Consider the following 27,371-nt stretch of genomic DNA (forward strand, 5'->3'; position numbering starts at 1 on the left):
GTTAACCCTTGCTGAGTGATCAGTAGTCATGATTTGGATTGATGTTTACAACGATCAAATACAATGTTATACAGCAGGTTCAATCTGTCAGTATTTTTCGATCCACTACTGTGTTCCAGGCACGGGAATGTGGCCGGGGACAACTGGAACTCCTTGTTCCTGTGACGTGTACACTAGCAGGGGATAACGAAATGGTGAATTATGCTTTGGAGGAAATAACTGGGCGGTAACTTTATACAGAGTGGCTTGCAGAAGGCTGCATTTCGCTGGCTTAGGTGCTCCTGGGGGCTTGTCGGGAGAAGACGTTTGAGACCTGAGCAGGGGGGAGGATGGTCACTGTGATGGGGGAGGGGGAGGTGCTTGAGGATCAGTAAAGCAAAAACCTGGCTTTTTTTTTTTTTTTAACAGGCAGAGTGGACAGTGAGAGAGACAGAGAAAAAGGTCTTCCTTTGCCGTTGGTTCACCCTCCAATGGCTGCTACGGCCAGCGCATTGTGCTGATCCGAAGCCAGGAGCCAGGTGCTTCTCCTGGTCTCCCATGGGGTGCAGGGCCCAAACACTTGGGCCATCTTCCACTGCACTCCCGGGCCACAGCAGAGAGCTGGCCTGGAAGAGGAGCAACCTGGACAGAATCCGGTGCCCCAACCAGGACTAGAACCCGGTGTGCCGGCGCCGTAGGCAGAGGATTAGCCTAGTGAGTCATGGTGCCGGCCATAAACCCAGCATTTTCAAGGAGTGGGAAGAAGGCCTCAGAGAGGGTGGTGCCCTTTGACTGAAGAGGAGGGTGGTGGGCATGGAATAGAACAAGGGCCATCAGTAACCGGGCCGATGACTTTGATTGATGTGTCCACGTCCGCCTTACACAGTTTGTCAGTTCCCAGTGTTTAGTGAGAGGTTGATATGCGCTTGGCCTTGTGCCTTGGCTTTTCATCCTTCGAACCCTGGTGTAACCTCATGGTCTTGTTTTGATTACGCTCATTTTAGTGACACCACAGAGGCTCACTGAGGATGTGACACTGCCAGGGGCAGTGTTTCCGTGTGAAGTGTCTGCTGTTGCCTAATGAGCTACCCCAAACACAGGAACTTAACCAGTGTGTTCTAACGCCTCGTGGCGTGGTGGGTCAGCCACTGGAGCTGGGCTCAGCTGGCTGGTTCTTCTGTTCAGTGAGGCATAAGGGAAGGTCACTCAGTGTTACTCAGCAGATGTGCTTCTCTGGAGGGTCTAGGATGGCTTCACTCACGTGTGTTGTGCCTTGGGGGTGGCTGGAAGTCTGGTTCTGCTGTCCATTAGAACAGCAACTCGGGACCGTTCTGGCATGGCAGCCTCAGGGCAGTGGTCCAGCGCTCCAAGGGCAAGTGTATTAGAAACAAGGCAGAAGCCACATAGTGTCACCACCACTGTAAGCTGCTGAACCAAGTCATCAGAAGCTCACCCAGGTGTCAGGAGAGGGGACATAGAGCCCATCTCTTATTGGAAAGAGCATCCTGGGATTTGTGACTATCTCCAAGTCACTGCAGATGCATGCTCTGACTGGTGTTTGAACTGCCTGCCCCACGAGACCGTGAGCCATGGAGGGAGGGGCACTGACGGCCTCGTTCTGGTTGGGTTTCCAGCTCCCAGCACAGTTCCTGGGGCACAATAGCACTCAATAAATACGTGTTCAATGAATGAGAAAGTGATTCCAGACTCCTGCAGTAGACCTGGGCTCTGCAGAGCTTGGTGCTGGGAACACCAGGAATCCTGGGAGCGCCTCCCAGAGGTCAGGATTTGTACATCAGTTCCGTTCACCCCAGCTGTTATTTATTTCCCACCTGCTGTGTGCCGCCCACTTTGTGCCGGTGGACAAATGACTGGGTAGATCCAGGCCCTGACTGCAGGGAGCTCAAAGCCACATTTCTTTCTCCTCCTGTGAGTTGACCTAAAGTCTTGTGGAACAACCGCTGGGCTGGGAATTGGCCAAAGTGCAGACCCTGACTCTTTTGGTGATATCAGATCTGACGCTGTGACCCTCCATGTGTTGATCTACGAAGTGGTACAGGTGCATCAGAATGGATGACTGTACAGAAGCCTCCCAAGCTAGGGGTAGTCATGGAGATACGCTGCTGGCTGCCCAGCTTCTCAGGGCCTTGAGTCAAGGTCATGATCTTAGCAGGGTGGCCTCAGTGCCTAGGCGAGCACGACATTGGTACCAGTGCCTGCAGGACACTAGTGGGCAAGCTTTTCCCGGTGCTCTCCACTGCTGGCCAAGACCGTGTTGGGTCCACCATGGCCCAGAGGCTCCCTCCGCCCAATCCTGCTTCTCCTTGTTCTGTTTCCTTTTCACAGGTGTTTCTTCCAGTTAAGCTTTGCCCCTCACAGAACCCACACGGTGACATGGTGTGACTTAGGAACTCTGTCTTTTTGTTCTACAGTGCAAAATTCAGAAACTGCTTAAAAAGGCTTGGCTGCAGGTTGGGTCCCCAGGACTTGCAAGTTCACATGCAGAAAATGCACCGGGGCACGCCCTCGGGCTGCACGCTTGTAGAAGGAGGAGAAGGGTACCACGCGAGCAGAGGGCGAAGCTGAGCTGGGCGCAGCCTCTCAGAGGCCTTGCTGACCACGGGGTGCCCTCTGGGGAAGGGACCCTCCAAGTTGTCTCCAGTTAGAGTGAGGGCATCAGCACTTGTTACGCTGCTATAGTCGGCTGGCTTGACTGCACATCCCTGGGGAGGAAGCCTGAGTTGGCTGAGCTGGCCCTTTCTCCTGAGACCACCACAAGGACTGATGGCCAAGGCTGGTGGCTGGCAGCCTTCCCAAGAGTGGGAGACTTTCCTCCCTCAAGGGCTGCAGCGTCGTGCGTCACAGCCTCCGCCCCGGAGCAGGATGTGACAGCGAATCTCCCACTTGCCCAGGTCCCCTGCAGACAGCTTCAGTTGCAGATAAGGGGAAAGCGTGGACATAAAGGCTCAGCACATCCGGGTTTATGCAGCTGTGGCGGTGATGGACAGAGGAGTCCCCGCCTCCACAAAGGAGCCCAGTTCAGCCCATGCCTTCCGTACCACATGTTCTCCCCACATTACAACAGCAATTGTGTTGCTTCTCGTGACAGTTGGCTGGGCTCAGCTGGGTGACTCTTCTGTTCTGTGTGATGTAGCTGAAGTCACTTACCTGGCTGCATTTAGCTGGGAGTGTGGATGGGGCTGGGACATCCAAGATGGTTTCTCACCTTCGAGGGCCCTCTCTGTAGTCTCCCCTCATTCAGGAGTTTAGCCTGGGTCTCTGCAATAAGCCCCATTGTGCAAACAGTTTGTATCACGTTCACTGATGTGCCATTGGCTAAAGCAAGTCACATGACCAAGTCCAGGGTCATTGTGGCAGGGGACTCTGCATGGGTATACATACCAGGAGGTGTGGCTCACTGGGGGCCACCTGCAAACATGCCTTTCACACCTCTTGATCCAAGGTGGCTGCTGGAGCTCAAGCCATTATAACCGTATCCTAGGAGTCGGAGGAGAAAGAGAGGAAGAACAAAAGTGTGTGCTCCCTTAAAAACGTAGTCCTAAACACCCTGCGCAACTTCTGTTTGCTTCTCATTGGCCGCACCTAGTTCCTGGAGGCACGCCTACCTGCAAGGAAGCCTGGGGATGTTCTTTCAGCCGGTCGTGCATTCCAGGTGAACGTTACTAAGGACAGAGGGAAGCTGGACACGAGTGGTTCCCACCATACCCAGCCCCCAGCACCCCGTCTAGGAGGCAAGCAGCGGAAATGAGCTCTTGTCGGTCCTTGTGTTGTTAAGTGAGAACGGTGTATCCGTCCCCTGTATCTCTGTTTGCAGCTGTGACGTTTTATGTGTGTTTCTGTACAAAGTTCTTGGCACAGCCTTGGAATACAGCTGGCTCACTCATGTACCAGCTCCCCGTTGCCAGAGGTCGTTGGGGAGCCTTGGTTTCTCTTCCCCCATGGCCGTCTCCCTGTGGGTTTTCTGCCTGGTTCAGCTGAGGGCTGGACCTTTGGTGCAATGGTTAAGACACTGCTTAGGATGCCCACAGCCCACGTCACGGTGTCTGGATTTTAGTTTTGGCTCCAGCTCCGGACTCCAGCTTCCTGCTGCTGTGCGCCCTGGGAGGAGCAGGCAATGGCTCAGGTGGTCCCTGCCACCCATGCGGGAGGCCCAGGTTGAGTTGCAGGCTCCTGGCTTTGGCCTGATCCAGCCCTGACTGTTGTGAATTTAGGAAATGAACCAGTGGATGGGAGATCTCTGTGTGTCTATCTCTCTGCCTTTCAAAGAAATAAAAAAATAAATTAATTAAAAATTTAAAAAAATACAGCACCTGGGTTTCCAGAGTGAAGGTTGCCTGAGTGTGTGAACCAGGCAGAAGCTGTATACTCTGACTCAGCCTTGGAGTCTCCTAGCGCTGCTTTTACCATGGTCTCCCTCCCGGATGGGGCACCGCAAGTCCCCGTTCACATTCAAGAGTACGGACAGAGACCCCTCCAGCTCCGAGGGGAACTAGTACAAAGCATAACAGTTGCTGCCCTGCACTGAGCACTGTGCGAGCGTGGTGCTGATTCTCCCACGGACCCTGGGCGTCACACACTGTGACTGTCCTCGACTCAGGACAGCTCGGGCCCAGTGAGGTTAAGCAGGCAAGGGGCCCAGCCAGAAGCTCAATGTCGCTTTGTCTAGTGCAGGTTGCGTGGGTTTTGTAAGGATGAAAGGAGTTAATACATGAAGAGTGCTGAGAACAGTGCCCGGCGCCCGTCCGCGCAGGCCACGTGCTTGCTATTGTTACTGTCATTACATTCAGGCCACCAGACGTTGTCCTGGGAATCTCTTAGCAGGATCTGGAGGAGGGGAGCCAACCCAGGGCCCCGCTTGGGCAGGGGGCCTAGGGGTCCATGATGCTAGCTGATCCAAATCTCTAGCAGTGGCTTTTCTGGGGCACCCATGCCCACGCCTCCAAAGTCCAAAGTGCCCCTTGGGAGGCCTCCCCCCCCATTCAAGGCTGTCGGGAGCCTTTGATGGAGCCGCCTGTTGGGCGGGCTCAGGGTCAGGTCCCAGGCTGAAAGGTCGCAGGAGCACGTTTCATCACAGTTGGGGCTAGCGGGAAACAACTTGGCCCCGGGTTTGCGGGAATGAAGGCAGCGCAACCCGGACAGGGACCGAGCACGGACCACCCCCCCCCCCGGCCCTGCTCTCGCCATCTCCAGGCTTCCCAAATGTCAGATCTTTGCAGTCAGTTTCTGAATGTTACCTTAACCACTGCACTGCAAGTTACTTATCATTTTTATTGAGTCACTTCCCGTTGTACACTTACGTAGATTTCATTTAAAAGGACCTTTGACTTAACATCACAGGCGTTAATGAAAAACAAATATCACCCACCCAAAGTTGAAAGTAATTCTCAAAATAAATAAAATTAAAACGACGTTGTCCTATTCCAGCGAGATGCCAGCATCTGCGACCCTAACCTGCTGTGTCAGGCAGAGGTGAGCAGGCGGGTAGGGAGACTGACGCCCGGCCTTGCCGCCCCGGGGTGCAGCGAAGGGTCAGGGAGCAGCTTGCACTTTGTGCAATTCACTGTTACCACGTAAACCTGCACACCGCGCCTTCCCACCGTCTCATTCGATCCCAGCGTCAGCTCTTTGCACTGGGCCTCCCGCGACATCTGTCAGCGTCACCAGCAACTTGGATCCAGGCCCCAGTCACTCTCGGCACTTCCCCCAGTGCGGCTCGGGGTCACACCACCGTCTCGGCTGGAGGAATCGTTCCGATGAAAAAGTGCGCCCTGGGAGGCTGTAGTGGAGAAGGCTGGCAAGGGCGCTGAGACGGCGGCAGCTCACACCGCGCCGGCGGGCCATTGGCGGAGTGCACACCTGGGGAGCAGCCTGGCGGCCCGCGGAAGGCTGGCCGCAGTTTCTCCACGGGTCAGAGAAGTGCCCTCCTCGGACTGTGCCTGAGAGAGATGGAAACGGGTGTGAGGCCTTCAGAAAGTTCGCGAAAAATGCAAGCTATGAAAAAATGTTTTGTACAGTAAACTTAGCTATTTAAAATTATTTTTAAATGTTTATTTTAAAAGTTTATTTGAAGGGGAGAATGAGAGAGATCATTTTGCTGGTTCATCCTCAGATGCCCACAAATGCCGGGGCTGAACCCAGGAGCCTGGAACTCCATCCGTGTCTCCCACATGGATGGCAGGGAGCCAGGTGGCTGTCCCATCATGTGCTGCCTTCCAGGGTCCGCATCAACAGGAAGTGGACTGGAAGTGAGGAACCAGACCTGAGCCAGGACTCCACTACGGGGTTTGGGGGTCACAAGTGGCAGCTTAACCCACTGCAGTGCAACATTGGCCCCAAACTTGGCTTTCAGTTTCATTTCCATGAATGTACAGGAATGTCCGGAGCAGCCCGACCTGCCAACAGCCCAAACGTCTGTCAGCCAGCGAATGCGTAAGAAGACGCGGTACAGCACACTGTGGGGTACCATACAGAGAGGAAGTACTGACACCTGAGACAACGTGATAAATCTTGAAAACATTATGCTGAGTGAAGTCAGATACAAAAGGGCCACATGTAGCATGTTTCCATCTATATGACACCTCCAGAATGGGCGAACCTGTGGATGCAGGAAGTAGCTGGGGGCTGCGGAGGTGTGGGTAGGTGGGAAGTGACTTGTAATGGTGTGGGGCTTAGGGTGATGTAAATGTGTGAAATTGTAGTGATGGTTGCACTGTGAGTGTGCTGAAACCTACTGAGTGTACATTTACGCACTGATGGGTTGTATGCAATGTGACATATATCAATGCTGGGTTTTTTTTTTTGTTTTTTTTGTTTTTTTTTTTTGAGAGGTAAAGTTACAGACAGTGAGGGGGAGACAGAAAAGTCCTCCCCCCACCAGTTCACCCCCCAAATGACTGCAATGGCCGGAGCTGCGCCGATCCAAAGCCAGGAGCCAGGTGCTTCTTCCTGGTCTCCCATGCGGGTGCAGGGGCCCGAAGACCTGGGCCATCTTCCACTGCCCTCCCGGGCCACAGCAGAGAGCTGGATGGGAAGAGGAGCAGCCGGGACTAGAGCTGGTGCCAATATGGGATGCTGGCGCAGCAGGTGGAGGATTAACCTACTGCACCAGCGCCAACACTGGTATTTTTTTCTTTAATATTTATTTATTTATTTGAAAGAGTTACAGAGAGGGAGAGACAGCGAGAACTTCCATCCACTGGTTCACTCCTCAGATGGCTGCAACGACTGGGGCTGGGCCAGGCTGAAGCCAGGAACCAGGAGCTTCTCCCAGGTCTCCCACTTGAGTGCAGGGGCCCAAGCACTTGGGCCATTTCCCACTGCTTTCCCAGACCATTAGCAGGGAGCTGGATCAGAAGTGGAGCAGCCGGGACATGAACTGGTGCCCATATGAGATGCTGGTGATGCAGGCAGCGGCTTTTCCTGCTATGCCCCAGTGCCAGCCCCACTGGTAGTTTTGTTTCTTAAAGATTTATTTTATTTATTTGAAATACAGAGTTACAGAGAAGTAGAAACATGGAGAGAGAGATCTTCCAGCCACCAGTTCACTCCCCAAATAGCCACAATGGCCGGAGCTGAGCTGATCCAAAGCCAAGAGCCAGGATCTTCTTCCAGGTCTCCCACTGTGGGTGCAGGGCCCCAAGGACATGGGCCATCTTCTACTGCTTTCTCAGGCACATTAGCAGGGAGCTGGATAGGAAGTGGAGCAGCCAGGACTCAAACCAGTGCCATGTGGAATTCTGGTGCAGCAGACTAGGTCTTAACCCGCTGTGCCCCTCCCCCCAACATACTGGTATGTTTTTAAAAATGAACTCTGGGCATAGTAGGTTAAGCCGACACTTGCAATGCCTGCATATCGGAACACCCATTCAAGTTCAGGCTGCTCTGTTTCCAATCCAGCTCCCTGCAAGTGTGCCTGAGAAAACAGCAGGAGATGGCCCCTGCCACTCATGTGGGAGACCTGGATGGAACTCTGGGCTCCAGGCTTCAGCCTGGCCAAGTCCTGGCTCTTGAGGCCATTTGGGGAGTGAACCAGCAGATGAAGATCTCTCTGTGTCTCTCTCTTTCTGTGTCTCTCCTCTCTGTCACTCTGCCTTTCAAATAAATCACTCTTTAAACAATGAATAAAAAATGACTGCAGACTGTGCCACTTTGCTTAAATCTCTGTAGAGGCTTCCCTCGTCACTCAGTGCAGCTGCTACCTGGGCCTTCAAGACCCTCTGTAGTGGACTCCCCGATGGCCCTCTGCATCCCAGTGCCTTGGTGATGCCTGCTCTTGGAGTCCTGCCCTTGACTTCTGCCTCCCGGAGGGGCCACCGGGTCACTTTCCTTAGCGCTCTGCTGAGCTGAGGTCCTCGGTCAGCTGGGCCTGGAGGGCTCCCTGACCACCTTATCTAAAATTGTGTCCCCACCCTGTCACTGTTCCCACAGCACCTGCGATCCTTTGACCATATGACACTTTATGCACGCTTTTTTTTTTTTTAGTGATTTTTAAAAAACATTTATTTTATTTATTTGAAAGGCAGAGTTACAGGAAGAAGAGATCTTCCATCCTCTGGTTCACTCCTAAATGGCTGCAATGGCCCAGCTTGGGCTAGGCAGAAGCCAGGAATCAGGAGTGTCATCCAGGTCACTTGGGCCATCTTCCACGGATTCCCCAGGAGCATTAACAGGGAGCTGGAGCGGAAGTGGAGCAGCCAGGACTGGAACCGGCACCCATATAGGATGCCCGTGTTGCAGGTAGTGGCTTAACCTGTTAGGCCACAACACAGTCCCTAGGCATTCATTTTCTGTTTGTCCCCCCTCCACCCACACACAGCCCAGGATATGTCCCATGAGTCAGGGATTTTACCTTTGTTGGTCTCATCCATTATTGCACAGCCTGGTTTAGATTTGTTGTACACTGAGAAATCAGACAAGTAAGGACAGGGATGGGTGATGATTCTCAAGTTTACCAAGGAGGAAGAGTGGGTCTGCCATTCAGATATGAAGTGAACCTTGACAAGGGCCCCGCACAGACCGTGCTCAGGCCCTGCGACATTAAGTGGCAAGAGTTGGTGCAAACCCGTGGGATCTCAAGACCCAGGCTGGAGCCTTGAGACTCAGTGAGCTAGAAGCCAGTTCTGATTTCGCATCAGGGAAATGATCCTTCCAAAACCTGCTAAAGATAATGGTTGAATTAGATTTTAGGGACCTGGGGAAGCAAGGCGGTTGTTCAAACGATGGCTTGCAACCCTGGCCGCGCTTCAGAATCTGCTGGGAGCTTTAAGACGTCCAGATGCCCATGGTGCACCCCAGGTGATGGATTCAGGCGCCCCGAGGCTGGAGCCTGGGCACCAGCAGCCTTAGAGATGTGCAGGAGGTTCCCCGTGTGGCCAGGGTTGAGAAGCTGTGCTTGCTCAGAGGAGTGCAGGTCGCCCTCGTGGTCTGAGGGTGATGACCCCGGGTGAACACACTCGAAGTATGCGCCACTGAAGGGATGGGGCATGGGAGAAAACTCTCCCTGCCATTTTATTTGGTTGAATGCTCAGTATTAAAGTCATCGTTCCCATATCTAATAAGCATATACAAAGTTGTCCCTCAATATCTGCAAGGGACTGGCTCCAGGGCCTCCTGTAGATGACCAAGTCCATGGATGCCCACAGCCCTGATAGGGGGAGGTACGGTGTTTTCCAAGAACCTCAGCAAGCCTCCTGCAGACTTTGCAGCACCTCCGATACAATATCCAATCCCATGTAAATGTTGCATAAATAGTTGCTACACTGTATACACCACACGTGTATGTGGTTAGGGTGGATGCCATTTTTCTAAAACATATTTTCAGTCTGTGGTTGGTTGAATCCCCAGATGTCAAACCCCTAGAGTCCCGGGAGTCCTGCCTGAGGCATGGTCAGGCCTGTGGGTTCTGGGCCAGACTGCTGGGTTTGAATCTGCGTTCAGCAACTGGATGAGTTGCTGGAGCCGTCTGCCCCTCAGCTTCCTTCCCTGCCACGCGGGATGTGGAGGCTCTTCCTCGCAGGGTTGTTGAAGTGCCCAGTGAGTGAAACCCCATCCAGCTCCCCGAGCGGCGCCCGGCACAGAGCCCGCCCCCAGTGAACACTGGCTGCCGTCACTCATGAATCAGTCACACGAAGAACCAACAAGAACCAACGCTCCCTGGGCATTTGACACAGCCCACGCGCTCGAGTGAACGCCCGTGAACAACAGGAACCGCAAGTGTCAATTCGGGCAAAGCTGATGGTTTTTAAGCGGTTCAGGCACAACCAGCAGCACACACGCATTGATAGCACGTGCGAATGCCCTCAGCCAGAGGTCGGTTACAGGAGCGCCACCTCGTAGAACTTTGCAGGTTCTGATATTTGACAGCTTCCTAGACACAACGTTAGAAAAATGCTCAGGGGGACTTGAAAACCTTGCCTGACTCAGAAGATCGGGAGGACGACCCCAGACAGGGCAAGTCTAGAGAACCCGAGCTGTCAGCGGCCTGGTTTCCAAGCAAGAGAGGGGTCTTCGATGAACAAGCAAAAGCAACAACAAAGCTAACAAACCCTGGCCATGTGGTCCTACAGAAGGAGAGAACCCTCCACGCCCTAGTCAGGCGGCTGCAGGTTCAGTCTCTGGCATCTCGCCAGTGCGCAGACTTCAGGTTCTGCTGGAGGGAAAGTCCTGATTCTGCCCTGCAGCCAGTGAGGTGAGTGGCTGCAAAGCTGAAGCCGGGTCAACCCCAGGTCACGCTGGTTAGGGCCACGCCACAACCTTCGTGGAGGCCACTGCTACTTTCTTCTCTGCTGCCCTCCTACATTTACAGATTAACAAACACCCAGAAAACAATTAAATGTGGCCGTCAGGAGAGGGAAGCATCAGCAGAAGCAGACCTGGAGTTGGCCCAGATTTTAGAATTCTGATTTTTAAGCAGACATGACAAAAATGCTGCGTATGGAGTGATCGAAAGAGCAACATGCATAAATAAGTGGGAATCTCCACAGAGTCGGAAACTGAAAAATGAACTAACGAAAATGGTAGAGGTTGGGGAGAGATTGCTTCACGGGCACAGAGTCATAGCCGGGAAGGAGAAGTGTTGGTGCCCTGTTACACAGGGGGTTAACGGTGTGGTTTCATGTAGTCCAAAATTCCTAAAAGAATTCTGAGTGTTCTCACCACAATGATAAACATCTGAGATGATGGATAACCTAACTCTCTTGATCAGTACCCGATGTATACGTGGGCCCAAACCACACGGTATCCTATAAAAATGCACAGCTATTATCTGTCAGTAAAAAAATTAAAATGCTAGAGTTAAAAAATAAAATACCACCAATTGAGATTCGGATCTGAAGCGAGATGGGCACAGTAGAGGAAGTAGAGTGAAGATGAAGATAAGGAATACGGGGCTCCCCCCGCCGAGATACCTGGAGCAAAGACAAAGTGGGAAATACGGGGAAAGAATCTGAAGTTAGTAAGATAAACCCAAATGCTGTACCATAAGTATAACTGGAGTTCGAGAAGGAAGAGAGAGAATGGGGCAGAAGAAGTATTTGAAGGGATAAGGGCTTGGGACATCATAAAACCAGTGAAGTACGTGAACACACATATCTGAGAAGCTCAAAAAATAAATACGAAGGCAGCCACATCGAAGCAGGTCCCAGTCAGCCACAGCAAAGCCGAAGACAAAGCGATCTCACAGGGGAGAAAGGTCCATCATGCACAGGGCAAGGAGGGCGCGCTTGGTGGCTCATTTCTTGCCAGGAACAATGTAAACTTGAAGACCCTGGAAAGAGGTCTTCTAATGCTGAAAGGAAGAGCAGTGGTCCCCTGGATTTCTGCCTCCAGTGAAAATAACTTCAAACAAGACAGGAGTAACGATGCTTCCAGATAGACGGAGGTGAGGGAGCTCACCCACTCCAGCACTGTGACTGATGAAAGAGAAGCCAACCTGGATGACAGGGAAGCATGGGAGATGGAGTAAGTGTCTGGGGAAACACAGAGACCTCCTAAAAGTATCTTTATTTTTTTATTTAAAAATATAGATACTTAACAGTTTGTTCATTTTCAATTTGTTTAAAAGGTATGGAGCTAGAGAAGGATCTTGCACCCACAGGTTCACTCCCCGAATATTCATAACAGCTCAGACTAGGCCATGCCAAAGCTGGAAACCTGAAACTCGATCTGGCTCTCCCGAGGAGGTGGCAAGAACCCAAGTACTTGAGCCATTACTGCTGCCTCCCAAGGTGCACGTTAAAAAGCAGGAGTTGGAAGTGGAGCTGGGACTTGAGCGCAGACATATGACAGGGAGGCAAGTATGTCTTAACCACCGTGCCAGGTGCCCTCCCAGTTTCTATAGAGGAAACATGTCTAAGATGATTGATTCTGGGGCCTGCACTGTGGGTAGTGGGTTAAGCCACCGTCTGCAGTGCCAGCATCCCATACGGGTGCCAGTTTGAGTCCCAGCTACTCTACTTCTGATCCAACTCCCTGCTAATGCACCTGGGAAAGCAGCAGAAGATGGCCCAAGTGCTTGAGCCGCCGCGCTTATGTGGGAGACCTGGAAGAAGTTCCTGGCTTCTGGTGTCAGATCTGCCCAGCTCTGGCCATTGTGGCCATTTGGGGAGTGAACCAGCAGATGGAAGCTCTCTCTGTCTGTCTCTTTCTCTTTCTTTCAGTAACTGTGCCTTTCAAATTAAGTTTTTTTAAAAAGAAAAAAATTATAACAATGTATTATGGAATTATACATTGAAATCTGATAATATTTTACAATTGAATGAGCCAAAAACTTCCTTGTTTATAGCATTTTCCTATACCATGATGTGAATATCCCTCCTCTGGGTAATTTCTACAGCTGGCTCTCACACTTTCTGAATATTTAACAATCTCTCATGACAGAATGCGTTAGCTTTCAGTACTCCATTGGGTTTATAGAACATGTAAGTTTAAAAATATGGAGTGAGTGTTGGGGCATAGTGGCTTAAGCAGCTGTTTGGGATGCCCATGAAGGACACCCAGATGGAGTTCCTGCCTCCTAGTTTTGGCCTGGCCCAGCCCCAGATTTTGTGGACATTTGGGGAATGAGCAAGAGGATGGAAGATTCTGTCTGTCTCTCTCTCTCTCTGTCTCTCTCTGTCTCCCTCCCTCCCTCTCTCTCTCTCTCTCTCTCTTTCAAACAAATTAATTTTTAAAGATAAAAAGACAGGGCCAGCGCAGTGGGTCAACAGGCTAATCCTCCACCTTGTGGCACCGGCACACCGGGTTCTAGTCCCGGTCAGGGCGCTGGATTCTGTCCTGGTTGCCCCTCTTCCAGGCCAGCTCTCTGCTGTGGCCAGGGAGTGCAGTGGAGGATGGTCCAAGTGCTTGGGCCCTGCACCCCATGGGAGACCAGGAAAAGCACCTGGCTCCTGCCTTTGGATCAGCACGGTGCGCCGGCCGCAGCGCGGTGGCCATTGGAGGGTGAACCAATGGCAAAGGAAGACCTTTCTCTCTGTCTGTCTCTCTCTCACTGTCCACTCTGCCTGTCAAAAAAAAAAAAATGATAAAAAGACAAGGAAGCAGAGAGGGAGAGGGAGGAGGCCGTGGGATTCTGCTCCTGAAGCCATGCATCATCATCGTAGGGATTGTGATGACAGTGTGTGTCATGATCTCTAGAGTAATTGCTAAAACAGTAACATAGAAATCAAGACAGGAAGTAAAATGGAACCCAAAACCTATACTCGCCACAAAAAAGGCAAGAGAGGAAGAACAGGAACAAAGAACGGATAAGATAAACAAACATAGCAAAGGACACTCAAGACACTTCAGTCAGATAAATAATTACATTAACTGTAAATGGACTAAACACTCCAGTTAAAAATCAGAGAATATCCAACTGGATAAAAAAAAAAGCAAAGCCCACAGTTATGCCATATACAGCAAACATAAATATAGAAACAGGTTAATAACAAAAAATAAAGTGGAAAAAGATAGCCCATGCAAACATATAGTCTGAGAAAGCCAGCATGGCCATAGTACTATCAGACATTGAGTTTTCTGAATTATGTACACCGCATGGTGGGGTTCTAAATGTATGTGGAGGAAACATTGAAAACAATGTTGAAAGGCAGGCAAGGTAAGGTAAAGGGACATAATGAGTAACGTTTCGCTCCTACACTGGAACTGGTAAAATAACACCCATGGACCGTGATAAGTTCTGTATACACGAGGTAATGCCTAGAGCAAGCACTAGAAAGGCCATACAAACACCAGAGAGCAAATCTCTCCGTTGAAATATGGCCAAAGGTCTTGGGTGGATGTTTCTTCCAAGAAGCCATATAGATGGCCAAAAAGCACAAGAGGTTGCTCAACATCAACGATCAACAGGGAAATAAATGCACATCAAAGCACTACGTGCTCACCAGTGTGGCTGTCAAGTATTAAATACCCTACACACAAACGCAGACACGTGGAGAATCCGTGTTAGCAAGGGCGTGGTGAAACGGGTACCCAGTGCACTGCTGGTGGGAATGTCAGGTTCTGCAGTGCCTATGGGAAACAGCATTGCCACTCCTCAAAAATGAAACGGAACAAAGTATTGAACTACCCTGTGGTCCGGCTACTCCACTTCTGGAAAGCAGGGACTTGGCAAATATTTGTATCTCCACATCAATGGCAGCATTGCCCACGACTGCCCCAAGGTGAACACCACCCAGTGTTGACCATCAGATGAACGAACAAACTAAATACAGTGTGTACTATCTTGAAATATCATCCAGCCTTAGCAAGGAAAGACATTCTGGCACAAGACGCAGCATGGATGAACATTAAAGACACCCTAGGTGAAATAAACCAGCCCCAGAAGGGCAACTACTCCTGACAACACTTATATAATTAATTATAGATTAATCAGTCACAGAGACAAAGTAGAAGGCAGGTTGCCAGAGGCTGAGGGAAGAGGGAATGGGGAGTTATTGTTTAATGGGCACAGAGTTCCAGAACATGAAACTTCTAGAAAAAAAAAAAGTGTGAAACATTCCATTATCTATGGCTCCTCAAAGAGTTTGAGACCAAAAGAATAAAGTTTAAATTTGAATACATTGAAATTAAAAATGTCTGCTTCTGGGGCCGGTGCTGTGGTGCAGCGGGTTAACACCCTGGCCTGAAGCGCTGGCATCCCATATGGGCGCTGGTTCTAGTCCCAGCTGCTCCTCTTCCAATCCAGCTCTGTGCTGTGGCCCGGGAAAGCAGTGGAGGATGGCCCAAGTGCTTGGGCCGCTGCACCCGCGTGGGAGACCTGGAGGAGGCTCCTGGCTCCTGGCTTTGGATCGGCACAGCTCTGGGCGGGGCAGCCATTTGGGGGGTGAACCAACGGAAGGAAGACCTTTCTCTCTGTTTCTGCCTCTCCTCTCTCTGTGTAACTCTGACTGACTTTCAAATAAAGAAATAAATCTTTTTTTTTTTTTTTTAATTTCTGCTTCATGACAGACAGCTGGGAGAATGGGAGGACCAGCTACGGACTGGGAAGAATTCTTTGCGAACCGTGTCTGATAAAGGACTGTTCTCTGGCATACATATATACATATCCATAAAGAACTCACAAAAACTCAACAGCGAAGTGCCAAATGGGCTGATTAGAAAATAGGCAAATAAGAACAGACAATTCACCAGAGAGAATGCACAGATGACAAATCAGCACACGCGGGTGACATGTTTCCCCAGTGGGGCCCTGGGGATCCAGACCGCAGTGAGATGTCACCCTGGCAGAGGAGCCAAAGTAAAAAAAAAAAAAAATTGTGACAACACCCGGTGCCGGCCCGGATGTGCAGAAACTGGTTATTGTACCTCACCAGTGGAAGTGTAAAACAGTGCTTCGGTATTTGGTTTGACGGTTCCTAAACAATGAGGCATGCAACCGGCCTGGCGACCTGGGGAGTGCACGCCTGTCCCTTATTCCAGGGGAACCAAGAGGCTCCCCGGGCTCTGCAGGTGACTCGCTCACCGCAGAGCACCGGCCCTGAGCACCAGCTCGCCTGGGCAAACCTCGTGTCCCGTGGAGGCTGTGGCCGCCGTCACCCCGCTCTCGTGAACTGAGGCCGGAGGCGGCGGTCGCTGCAGTGGGCACAGCCAGTTTGCGAAGGCAGAGCGGGCTTTGAATGCGGGTGATCCAACTGAGTAATCGCTAATCCTCCCCTCGCCCGTTTCACAAGCGAGTCAACAGTGGCGAGGAGAGGTTAAGCCAGCTGCCCCGGGCCTACCCCGGGCTACAGCGATGCGTGACCCCAAGGCCACGCCGCCTTGTAAGCTGGCCTGGCTCGTCCGGCCCCCTGGTTCCCGCGCTGGACTTTCCCCAACCTCCTGTGGCCCCTTGCACGCGGTCCCAGGGAGGAGCGGCCCGAGGGCGGGCTCCGCAGCGCAGTCCCCTCCCCAGACCCTCCCCCGGGCTTTAAGCCGGCGCCGGCCACGACGGGCCAGTCCCGGGCGCCGCTGCGCGGGCGATCGCGCTAATGGCCGTGCTGGCCGCGCTGGCGGCGCTGGCTAAGAAGGTATGGAGCGCCCGGCGGCCGCTGGTGCTGCTCTTGACGCCGCTCGCCCTGCTGCCGGTGGTCTTCGCGCTGCCGCCAAAGGTAACGCCTCCGCCGCCGCTGCGCCCTCTCCCCGCCCGCCTATCGCGGGACAGTCCCGCAGCCCCCAGATCTCTGGGCGAGACCGCCGAGGTCCCAGTCTAGCCAGGTCCCGCCAGAAGCCCCGCAAACTTCTCCCCTTGCACCTGCTCCCCTGGGGCCCAGCCACCTCCTGGTTTCTCGGATTTCTGCCGGAAAGACCGCTCTTTGGAGCTCTGCACGCTTGGTGCTGCGTCGCACATTTGTGATTGGGCGAGAGCCAAGTCCTGAGGCCTGGGGCAAGTCGCTGGACCTCTCTGAACTTGGGCTTACTCAAGCAAACTGGAGGCACGGTAGCGCCTGTCCGGGTGTAGCGCCTGTCCGGGTGTAGCGCGGACTGCTAGCGCACTGAATGCAGACACATTCACACCTAAGCTACTTGCAACCAGGTGGGTGCAGTGCAAGTGCACCTGGTCCTTACGCGGTGGGGGCACTTACCTGGCACTTCCTGGGGGCCAGGCTCCACCCTTGCGCATTGCTTTCCTTAACCCTTTCTTTCTGAGCCCTCCCTTCTCCAGAGCTCAGAGTCGCACAGCAAGTGACTGAAGAGGGGTTGGATCCTGGGCTTGTTGGAACCCAGAACCCTAGCTTCTTCCAGACTCGCAAAGATGAAAGCGGAGAGTAGGTGTGATGTAGAGGCGCGTTCCCCAGCCTGGGTCGGCCGAGACCGGGGGTGGGGGGGGGGAGATGCCGGAGAAAGGGGCCCTCCCCAGGCACAGGGAGTGAGGAGGCAGGACCAGGCGGGGCCAGGGAGACCCTGGGCTAGTGCACAGCAGTTTTTTTTCTTTTCTTTCTTGTGTGTGTGTGTGTGTGAAATTATCCAAACGATTAGACTATCCTGACATGGGAGGGAGGAACGGCGAGTGCTGGAATAGGGAATAGGTCACTTCCTGAAAATCCAGGCCGGCTTGGGCCACCTGCTGACCTCAGGGCCTCAGACCAACCGCCTTTCTTCTTTCAGCCTCACGTTCCCGTCTGTAAAATGGGACTGGGAGGGGACTGTGCCAGCTGCCGGACACTGATGCGAGGAGTGGTCAGTCTTGGTGGAAGGCTGTGTGGGTGGGCCCGGGGGGTTGCTGTCTGTGGGGCCACAGGCGGCGTCCCTCCGGGCTGGGGCTGCGGCTTCCACTCTGGCCTCTAGCAAGACGGTGAAAGTGTTTTGGGGCCTGGACCATCTATGGCTGAGGAGGTCTCTTTAAGAGAGAGGAGTCCGATTTACAAAGTGCAGCACAGGACTTGAGGGAGGCTCGGAAACTTGACTTTCATTAGCTTCGCGGGGACTCTGCCCGCTGAAGCCGGCTGTGCACCCCTGGAGCGCTGAGCCTGCTGGGCCGTGGGCCGTGCTCAGGGCGTGGCTCTTCCTCCTGCTGGGCAGCGCGCTGGGAGTGTCTTGGGCATTGTCCTGTGACATCGCCCCACTTCGACAGGTGAGGAACGAGGCTCCGCCAGGGTAGGGGACTCCCGCGATCACGGCTGACCCGGGCAGCAAGCGGAGTCCGTGCTGCTGACCGCTGCGCGAGACCTGCTCTGCGTAGCCAGCCGCCTGCGTTCAGGGACGAGCACGCCTCTTCCCTGTGGTTCCCTGGTGGGGACCCTTTGCGTGGCCCTAAATGCCACTGCCTCTTGAAGTGGCCGATAGACAGGGAGACTCCTCCCAGGAGCTAACCGGACACTGCCCGTGAGAGCCTTCCCTCACCAGGGTTGACAGTGTAATTTAAAGACGCGCCTGCTGTGCACCGCAGCTTCCAGACGGCCGTGCCTGGGGCTCACTCCCAGCCCTGAAGTCAGTCTCTTCTAAGCATCTGAGCCGAACAGGAGCCCTGAAGCCACCAGTGCAGTGGTCAGGTGCACCTGGGCTCCTAGAACCTGCTTGTGAAGGTGCAGGCATCAGCTGGAGGTGCTTGCACACCAGGCACTGGCCGGGTGGTCCTGAGTGCGGGGCTGTCCTTGCCAGGGCCTGGTTTTCCAGCACAGTGACATCTCCAGGCCGCCACTGCTGAGAATCCAGGAGTCTGTGCGGCTGAGAGCGTTGGCTCCCATGCACCTGCGCCCTGGCGGGGAGGCTGAGCCGCACCACGGGAAACAGTTCTTGCATTCCGTCCTCTGGCCCGTGAACGCTGTCAGCGGGGGTGCAGAGAAGTGGGACGCAGTCCTGGAACACGGCGCTGGAATTTCCGCCCCACTGGGGATCCCGGCTCTGGCTGTCAAGAGTGCCCGAGGTTCAGGAAGTCAGGCCACTGCCAGGACAGCCTCAGCGTTTTCCAAGGAGGGCCACGCTGGACACTGGCCCGGGCCGGCTGGCGGGGCGCGGACAGACTGGTACGGCGGCCTCACAAGGAGCCCCAGCTCTGTGCGCGTGCAGAGGAGTCTCGGCTCTTCTCCTGCCTGTATCCACAGGGAGCCCAAAGAGCCAGAGATGAGGTCTTGACTGTGGGTGCCCACGGGTGACTCCAAGGAGGCTCGGAGGAGGGGGAGTCGGGCGCTGTTCCGAGCAATCTGCTGTGCAGTGGGGTGGGGGTGTGCCTTGCACAGGGGGCCTGGAAGGGTCTCGGGAGGCCATGCACCCCGCTGCAGAGCTGCGTCCAGCCAAGGAGCGTTCTCTTTTGCTAACTTTCACAAGGGCGTCCTTGGGCCAGCAGCAGACTTGCTGTGGTCGGGGATCTTCTCGGGGGGTGACAGACGGTCCACCTGTGGGGTCGGCGGCTCAGTGCGTTACTTTTGCCGAATTATTGAGCAGGCGAGTGGCCAGGAAAATGGTCACTTCAGATTCGCAGCTTAGGAGCTCATTCCGCACACACCTGCTCCGTGACCCAGGGCAAGTCCGTGTGCTGCTCGGGGTCTCAGTGTCATCATTTACACCATAGCCACGGTGCCACCCCCTTCCTGGTCATTCCTGGGGCTCCGTGGAATAGCATTGTGCCGACACCAATTCTCACTCATTAAAGTCAACATTCGAGGTGAGATTCAGCGCTCCCATTCTGTAGATGGGAACACTGAGCCTCAGAGAAGTTAAAGCGCTGGAAAGGGCACGAGCCTGAGAAGCAGGTGGACCTGGGTCTGGGTTTTGAGTGACTCGGGGGTGGAGGCTCAGTTGCCCCATCTGTGAAACTGGCGGAGGTGGCAGGGCCTCACAAGAGCTGTTACAGAATTGAGCTGCAGGAATTGTGCAGTGTGCAACACAGCCAGATGTGCCGTGGTCGCAGAGCAGTGACGCTACCCCACGTTGGCTGCACGCTGCTTTACGTGCCTTTCAATGCAGCTCATCGTCCCCGCGTTGTCCCTGCACACCCGCCTGGGATGCGGGAACAGCGATGTTCCTTCCCAGCTGACCAAAGGGAAGCACAGAGGCGGTAAGGTGCGTTCCCAGGGCCGCACAGCTGTGTGAGCTGCTAACTGTCCTCTGTCATCCCCACGCTCTCCCGGCCAGGGTGGCAGCCAGGGTGGCCAGGGCCTGGGAGGCCCTCGGCTCTTCCTTCCTGGGAAGGTTCTGGTTTACCAGAACAAGCAGGGCGTGCGGTTCGGTGGATGGAGCACCTGCCCTGGCCACACGCCACACGCCACCCGCAGCTTTCAGCTTCGCCTCACTGAGCCCGAAGTGCTCAGGCTGGGAATTTTCCCACAGGCTCCCCAAAGGGCGTGGGTCTGACTTGGCTTCTGTCTTCCTAATCCCACCTGCATCGTGGTTGCCGGACCCCTTACCATGCGGTGCTGTTGACCGCATCACATTGCTTTATGCACCCATGGTTTTATGGTGGTGCCTACTGCTCTCCACTCCCTTTTTTTTTTTTTTTTTTTTTTTTTTTTTTTGACAGGCAGAGTGGACAGTGAGAGATACAGACAGAGAGAAAGGTCTTCCTTTGCCATTGGTTCACCCTCCAATGGCTGCCGCGGCCGGCACACTGCGGCCAGCGCACCACACTGATCCGATGGCAGGAGCCAGGAGCCAGGTACTTATCCTGGTCTCCCATGGGGTACAGGGCCCAAGTACTTGGGCCATCCTCCACTGCATTCCCGGGCCACAGCAGAGAGCTGGACTGGAAGAGGGGCAACCGGGACAGAATCCGGCCCCCTGACCGGGACTAGAACCCGGTGTGCCGGCGCCGCAAGGTGGAGGGTTAGCCTAGTGAGCCGCGGCGCCAGCCTCCACTCCTTCTTAACAAATGTAGACACCGTAGCTTCAAAAGGAGACCTTATGTTGTCCCCTGGGTGGGAGCCCAGGATCGGGAATGATCGGCAGAAGCAATAGTGATCAGCCAGTACCGTGCAGCGTTGGTTACCTCTGGCCGCAGGCTGCCTCCCTGAACCTGACCCCAAACCCTCGCATTCCCGCTCTGCTCCCAGGCCATCTGCCTCCTGCATAAGGATGCTGATTATGGGGCTGGCGCTGTGGCACAGCGGGTTAACCTCTGCCTGCAGTGCCGGCACCGCATTTCAGCACCAGTTCAAGTCCCAGCTGCTCCACTTCTGATCCAGCTCCCTGCTAATGCGCCTGGGAAAGCAGTGGAAAACGGCCCAAGTATTTGGGCTCCTGCACCCACGTGGGAGACCCAGATGGAGTTCCATGCTCCTGGCGTCCTCCTGTTGCGGCCGTTTGGGAATGAACTCACTGATGGGCAGATGCGATGTGACTGCCACGGAGCACGAAGCGAATCCTGCAGACCCCTGGAAGGGAGGAGGCAGGGCGCAGCACACAGGGCACCCGGGCGGGGAGCAGAGGGAGTGAGACCAGGCGGGCCAGAGCCTTTCTTGTGTTTCCCCAGGAAGGCACGGGCGAGGCAGAGTGGGCAGGCGCCCAGCAGCCCCTGGGCGGAGAGGCTGAGCCCAGGTCTGTGGTTCTTGGCCTTGGGGTGATTAGGGCAGGTGGGCAGAGGCCCAGCTGTTGGTGGTCTTGCGTAAGATGTGATTGCCTGTGGCTAGTCCTTTCTAGCCTCTAGGAATTGGCTAGTGCTGGGAGACACACCTGCCGGGTGTCAGAGCAGCAAATACAGAGACGAGAACTCGAACTCGGGCCGTGATGACCTAATCTCTTCTCACTTTTTCCAGCCTCAAGGCCTTCTTTTCATTTTCACAATTGCCACGCTTGCTCCTGCCTCAGGGCCTTTGCGCATGCTGTCCCCTGGCTCCTCCCGGTCATTTTGGTCTTAGCTCCCATGGCAACTCCTCCAAGCAGGCCTCCTGAGAGCCCCTTCTGCGGAACACTTGGCTTCCGCGCCCCACGCACCACGCTCGGACACAGTTTCCTGTTTTACTCCCTGCATTGCGCCCATCCCAGTCCGAAACGATCATTCTTTATTCAGTACCTGCCTTTCCCACTGGGCATGAGCAACCTAAGGGCAGGGTTCACGGCCATCACGTCCAGCGGCGTCCCCAGTGTCTGAGGGTCTGACCCACAGTAGGTGCTCAGGGACAGGCGCCGAAAGAATGAACCTGGGCTTGAGCCCCGGGTTCTGGTTCCTTCTGTGTTCGCTGTGCGCTGCTGTCCCGAGACCCCATCCTGCGCCTGACTTGCACAATGTTTGCGCTGGAATCAGTGTTTCCAGTTCTGTTTTTCAGCCGGGAAAACGGGGCCCAGTGGTGGCCCCAGGGCCCACATTTCTGCCCCTCTCTGCTCTCCCGCCAGCTCTGACCCGCCGCCCGCCCCGTCCATCCCCCGAGTAGGCACACAGACCCCTTGGCCTCAGACCCGCTTCTCTGAGGCCCGGCCAAGTTTCCACTTCACTGGCCCTCCCGCCAGGTGTGTAAACAGGCGCTGGGGAGCCGGATCGAGTTTCCTGACCCGACCCCACGGGACAGCGCCCTCTGCACTGATGAGCAGGACTCTGGCACCTGAGAGTCGGCCCTAGGTGGGGCCCGGCCTGCAGCGAGTCACACAGTGCATCCCAATTGCTCTCTCCAGCTGCAAGGCGTCCATGGGGGGCCTTGGGAAGAGCTCTAGGTCACACCATCCCCGGTGAGCCTTTCCCTCTCTGAGCCTGGATTTTTGTACCTGCAGAGCGGGCGAGCTGGGGAGGCCTGCGGGTGCCTGCCGCCTGGCAGGTGCTCAGTAGCAGCTTCTGCTGCCGCCGTTGTCTGCAGAGCGGGGATCGCAGGCCCGCTGCTCTGTCTCATCTCCGAGGGTCACGTGAAAGGCAGCAGGGGGGCTGTGCCCGTGGTGGGGGTGGGGGCACCCACGCATGGATCAGTGCTGTGATCCCAGCTGGGTAAACACTGGGAAAGGGCCCGGGAGGGCAGCGCGCCGCTGCCCTGCTGGCCAGCCAGGGGGAGGGTCCCCTGCACGTCCTTGTGCTCTGCTCTCCTGCGGGAGCCAGATCCACAGGCCGGGCTCATGTCTGTGTCCCAGCTCCCCCCCCCCCGCACCTGCTGCCCCCCAGGAGGCTGCAGGGAGTGTCTGTGTTGCCCACCAGCACCCAGCGCCTGGCGCCCAGTCCGTGCCTAATAACCCTAAATGAAAACAGAATCAAAATGACTGTTTTTCCGGGGCTTCCCGTGTGCCGGGCACAATCCACCAGTAACTAACACAATTGCACTCCGAAAAGCCTGCAGACAGATCAGATTAGAAGATAAGTCTGTTGTGATGCAAGTAACACAAACTCCACGCAAAACTTTGTTTCATAATCTGCACTGCCACGAAGTACCTCCATGTAGTCAGTCGACAGGTGTTCACCCTCCGGGGGTACCTGGCCGTCAGCCGGGCACAAGTCCTTGTAGAGGGGTGACATGAACAGAAGCCTCACCCTGCACCCCATAAATAGGCACAAATACTATGTGTCAACTAAAATGCTTTAAAAGTATTTTTTAAAAATATTTCTAAAAAGCTCTCAAGGCCAAGACACCACCTGGATGAGAAAGTGGGGGTCATGGCGTCTGTGGAGAAAGAAGGGAAGGGGTCAGGATGGGGGGGTGCCGTCAGGAAGGGGTTGTTGGAAAGGCAGCATTGGAACCCACACTCAGAGGAGGTGCCAAATGAGCCAGGGCCGAAGGCGGTGAAGGAGGCAGCCCTGAGCCCCGACAAAGGGAGAGCCTTCCAGGCAGCGGGAACAGCAGGTGCAGGGCTCCTGAGGTGGCAGGAATGAAGACTGCTCTTCCTCAGGCCTCGGGCAGCCCTGGGAAGGAGGCCATGGCCCCTGGGCTCCCCCCAGCCCCCAGGAGCTGAGATGCAGGGCCGAGGCAGGATTTAAAGGCACAACCCCCCACCCCAACACCTGCATGCGGGGTTTCACCTCCACCCTGTTTGTTCAGGCCTTCACAGGTGTGCAAGGGCTCTCCGGTGCATAGGCAGGTGGAGGAGGCCTAAGGGGAGCTCGACGTGCACCCCCCTTCCCCTGCTCCATGCTGGGAGCTGACGGAACCCTGGGAGGGGAAGGAGCTGCCTGCCCAAGGTCGCACCGTGAGTCAGCTCCTTCCCCCAACCCACCGCAGGTCCCACCCTCCTCCAGGGGACTCAGGACCTGGGGGCTTAGGTCCAGGACAGCGCCTCTCCCCTCCCCACCTGCCCGCCCGGCTTGTGAATGATTAGTGAGGCCCAGGCAGCCACAACAGAGCCTGGGGTGAGAGCTGCCCCAGGAACACTCTGAATGAACAGCTCCGAGAGCTTGAACTTGGCACCACATCCGCTAATGAGTCCAGGAGTCTGAGGCCCTCTGCTCCGGATGGGCTGGCTGGGCTCAGAGGTCTCCTGAGCCAGGTGCCCCTCCACCCTCTCCTTGTCCCTCCACGGAGTCACGGGCCCATGGGCCGTGGGCGACCCCTGACTGCTCTGCCCAGCGTTCTGCAGGCACATGAGCAGGCAGGGGGGCAATCTGGTTGGGAACCAGAGTCGGGCTTCCTGCTGCCTCCACCGCTTCCATCTCATCCTCCTGGGCTGGTTTCTGACCTAGCCCTCACACCTTAGTCTGTCCCTCTGCAAAGTGGGCACACCGAAGCCGGCTCTGCCTGTCCGCAAGGCTGAGCAGACCCAGAGGATGTGAAAATGCCTGGAAAGCACTTTGTACTGAGTGTCTGTCTTTCCATGTCCTGTAGAACCTTCCAGAGTGTGGGAGGAGCTAAAGGCACACTAACATCTGCGCAAAGTCAGCGCTCAGCAAACACTGGCTGGCAGCCACACCGTAAACCCTCACCTCCGAGCCCGAGACTGGAGCCCTAGCTCCAACCCCACAGGGAGGCTACGGCCTCGACCCTTGCCAGAGGGGCACGCGGGACGGAGAGGTGGCTGGGCCGCTCTGTGTCTTAGTGCTCCTTGTTTCTAACCAGGGTCACTGGTGAGCAGGTGAGCGAACGCACGTGACAAGCGTGTCCTGGTGCCTGGCACGTGGTGAGCTCTCACTGAACAGTAGCGTTGTCGTTCTCATCAGCCGTTCGCGCTGAGGCAGAGCGACCTTCGGCACGTCGCTTGAACTCCCTGAGCCCCGGCAAACAGGAGGCCAGAGTCCCAGCTGCCTCCAGGGGCCTCCCAGGCGCCTCTGCAGAACCCTGCCTGGCAGGCAGCGAGTGCTCCCAGGAGCGGGGCACTGAGGCGAAGACGGGGAGTGGCCGAGAAACGCCTCGGGAGTTGTGCACCTGTCAAAGTCCCTGTGCCTCTTCCTCGCCTTCCGGCCTTTCCTCTGATGCTGGCCCAGTGCCCGCGGCGCATCCTCACTATGCAGGGGACAGGCGCTCAGGCCTGCTGCTCCGGCGCAGCGGGTGTGCACCCAGGACCGCGTGACTGCGCGTGGCCTCGTCCCCAGAGCCTCCGCAGAGCTGCCCACCCCTTCTTGCTGAGCACAGGCCTCTTACCAAGGGGCTTCCGGCCCTGGCAGACTCAGTTTCCCCCGGCTTCTCTCTGGCCCTTGCCGGGCCGGGTCTTTTCCCCGGGCCTGCAGCGTGTGCGCCAATCTTCCTCCCCTGCTGTGGCTGCACCTGCGTCCCCCCTAGAATCGCTGCTGTCCCTCCTCAGTGGCAGAACCAAGGGCCTTGGGGTCCCCGGGATGCAGTGGAAAGAGGGGAGACAGGTGCTCTGGCGACAGAGCCGACAGCAGCTGGCAATTAACTGGATGCTGTGCACGCTGCCAGCATTAGGGCAGGGTGGCCTGGTTTAGTCCCCACAGCCAGGACTCCATGAGGTTGAAAGTCGTTTCACCATGATGGTCACCATCCCCGTTTTCCAGACAAGGAAGCAGAGTCGAGTCACTTGCTCTTAGAAGTGGCAGAGGCAGGATTCGAACCCAGGCACTCTGGTACCTGATGCCAACTCATAAGCCCCAGGCTCCTCTGCTTCTGGGCATCAGGGCCAGACTCCAGGCCCTGGCTCCTGGCTCCCTGGCCACGGTTCTTTCCACGGATCCTGATAGCCCCTGCTTCTTGGGGGTTGGCCAAGGCACGTCCGGGCGCCGGGCTTCTGTGGCCATTCTGTGATGCCACCTTCCCCACGCTGTCCACAGCCCACTGAGGCTCAGGGTTGGGAGCGACTTGGCTGAGACTTCACTTACCAATAGCTTGATCCCTCAAGCTTTGACCATAATGTGAGGCCCAGCCCTGGGCTACAGACGGGGAGGAGACACTGGAGGTGCAAGGCTTGGCTCCTGCCTCGCTGGATTCAGGGTTCAGCGCTCCACAGCCCTAGCCATGGACAACCCTGGGGAGCTGGCTGTACCGGCAGCAGGAGGGCACACTGCAGGCAGCTGGCCAGGGCGCTCTCGGCCTGGCACGGGGCTCTTGGAACCTGCCAAGAGCCCAGTCACAGCCCAGTGCCCAGACAGAAGTGACTGCTACAGCCCCGCGGGGGGCTGGGGGAGGGGACGTGGTGGATTCCGCAGCCTGACCGCCCCTGGCCCTGGAGAATGGGGCCTTGCGCTTCTTCCTCCTCCCGGGCGGAGGGACCGGCTTGGGGGCAGTGAGAGGGAAGGTCCCTGAAGTCTTCCTGGAGATCATGCCTCAGCTCAAAAATTAACCCCTGACACCGCGTTTTCCTGTCGGCTCCGACCCTCCCAGCCACCTCTGCGAGCTGTGCCTGCAGACTTTTAATCCCAGTGGCAGTGCACTGGCTAAGCCCAAGACACGGGAGTTTCTTTGGCGGGGGGATTATGAGGCTTGCTGTGAGAAATCCGGACCCTGGAGCGCGTGTCTGGTTGAGGTGGTGTGAATGGGGCTGGGTCAGAGACTGTGCCCAACCCCCTCTCCCACTCTTTCCTTGCTCCCAGTCCTGGCCAGGACCAGGCGAGCCAAGGCAGGCAGGCAGAGAGCTGGGTTTTACAAAGGGTCCACTGTCCAGGCCCCGCACCTGCCTCACCCAGGCACCAGCCCTGCTCCCGCCCACTACTGCCTGATAAAGCTCAGGACACCACGGCCTGTCAATGAAATAAAACCCCTAGCACGCACAGTCTACCCTGGACTTGCTGTGTGACCTCGGGAAAGACACCTTCCTCCTCTGGGCAGCTGTTCCCTCCAGTGTACGAGGGGTCAGACTTGACCAGGGCTTCTTGACTTCGGTGCCATTGGCACTGACTCCACTGGGAGCAAAGAATTCTCTACGGTAGAGCCGTCGTGGCCCGCGTTCATCAGATGCCAGCAGAAGCGCCCTCTAGGGGACACAGTGCCCCGCGATTGAGCATCACGGCGTTAAGTGGTCTCAGGTCCGTTCTGGCTCTCATTCGGTAAGATTTAAGAACAGTGTTTTTGGAGCCCAGCCTTGAGAAATTAAACTGCTGCTATTAATAAGATAATGTTAAGATGTGATTAGGAACCATGATATGACAGCAACAGCTTGTGTTTATTGAA

General features: G+C 55.5%; 1 protein-coding gene across 2 annotated transcripts in view; it reads left to right on the forward strand.

Annotated features, from left to right (window-relative positions):
* Positions 1-16,417: 16,417 nt before the first annotated feature.
* SLC13A3 (solute carrier family 13 member 3) overlaps positions 16,418-27,371 on the forward strand; it is a 56,314-nt gene continuing 45,360 nt past the window's right edge. Inside the window, exon 1 of one of the 2 annotated variants that reach the window (XM_002721218.5) lies at positions 16,418-16,583. In XM_002721218.5, the coding sequence (XP_002721264.1) occupies positions 16,464-16,583 (120 nt within the window). In that variant the 5' untranslated portion in view covers positions 16,418-16,463. The remainder of the gene's footprint in view (positions 16,584-27,371) is intronic. The other variant, XM_051844967.2, reaches the window with a different exon arrangement.

Source organism: Oryctolagus cuniculus, chromosome 11 (genome assembly GCF_964237555.1).
Source record: "Oryctolagus cuniculus chromosome 11, mOryCun1.1, whole genome shotgun sequence".
NCBI classification, from domain to species: domain Eukaryota; kingdom Metazoa; phylum Chordata; class Mammalia; order Lagomorpha; family Leporidae; genus Oryctolagus; species Oryctolagus cuniculus.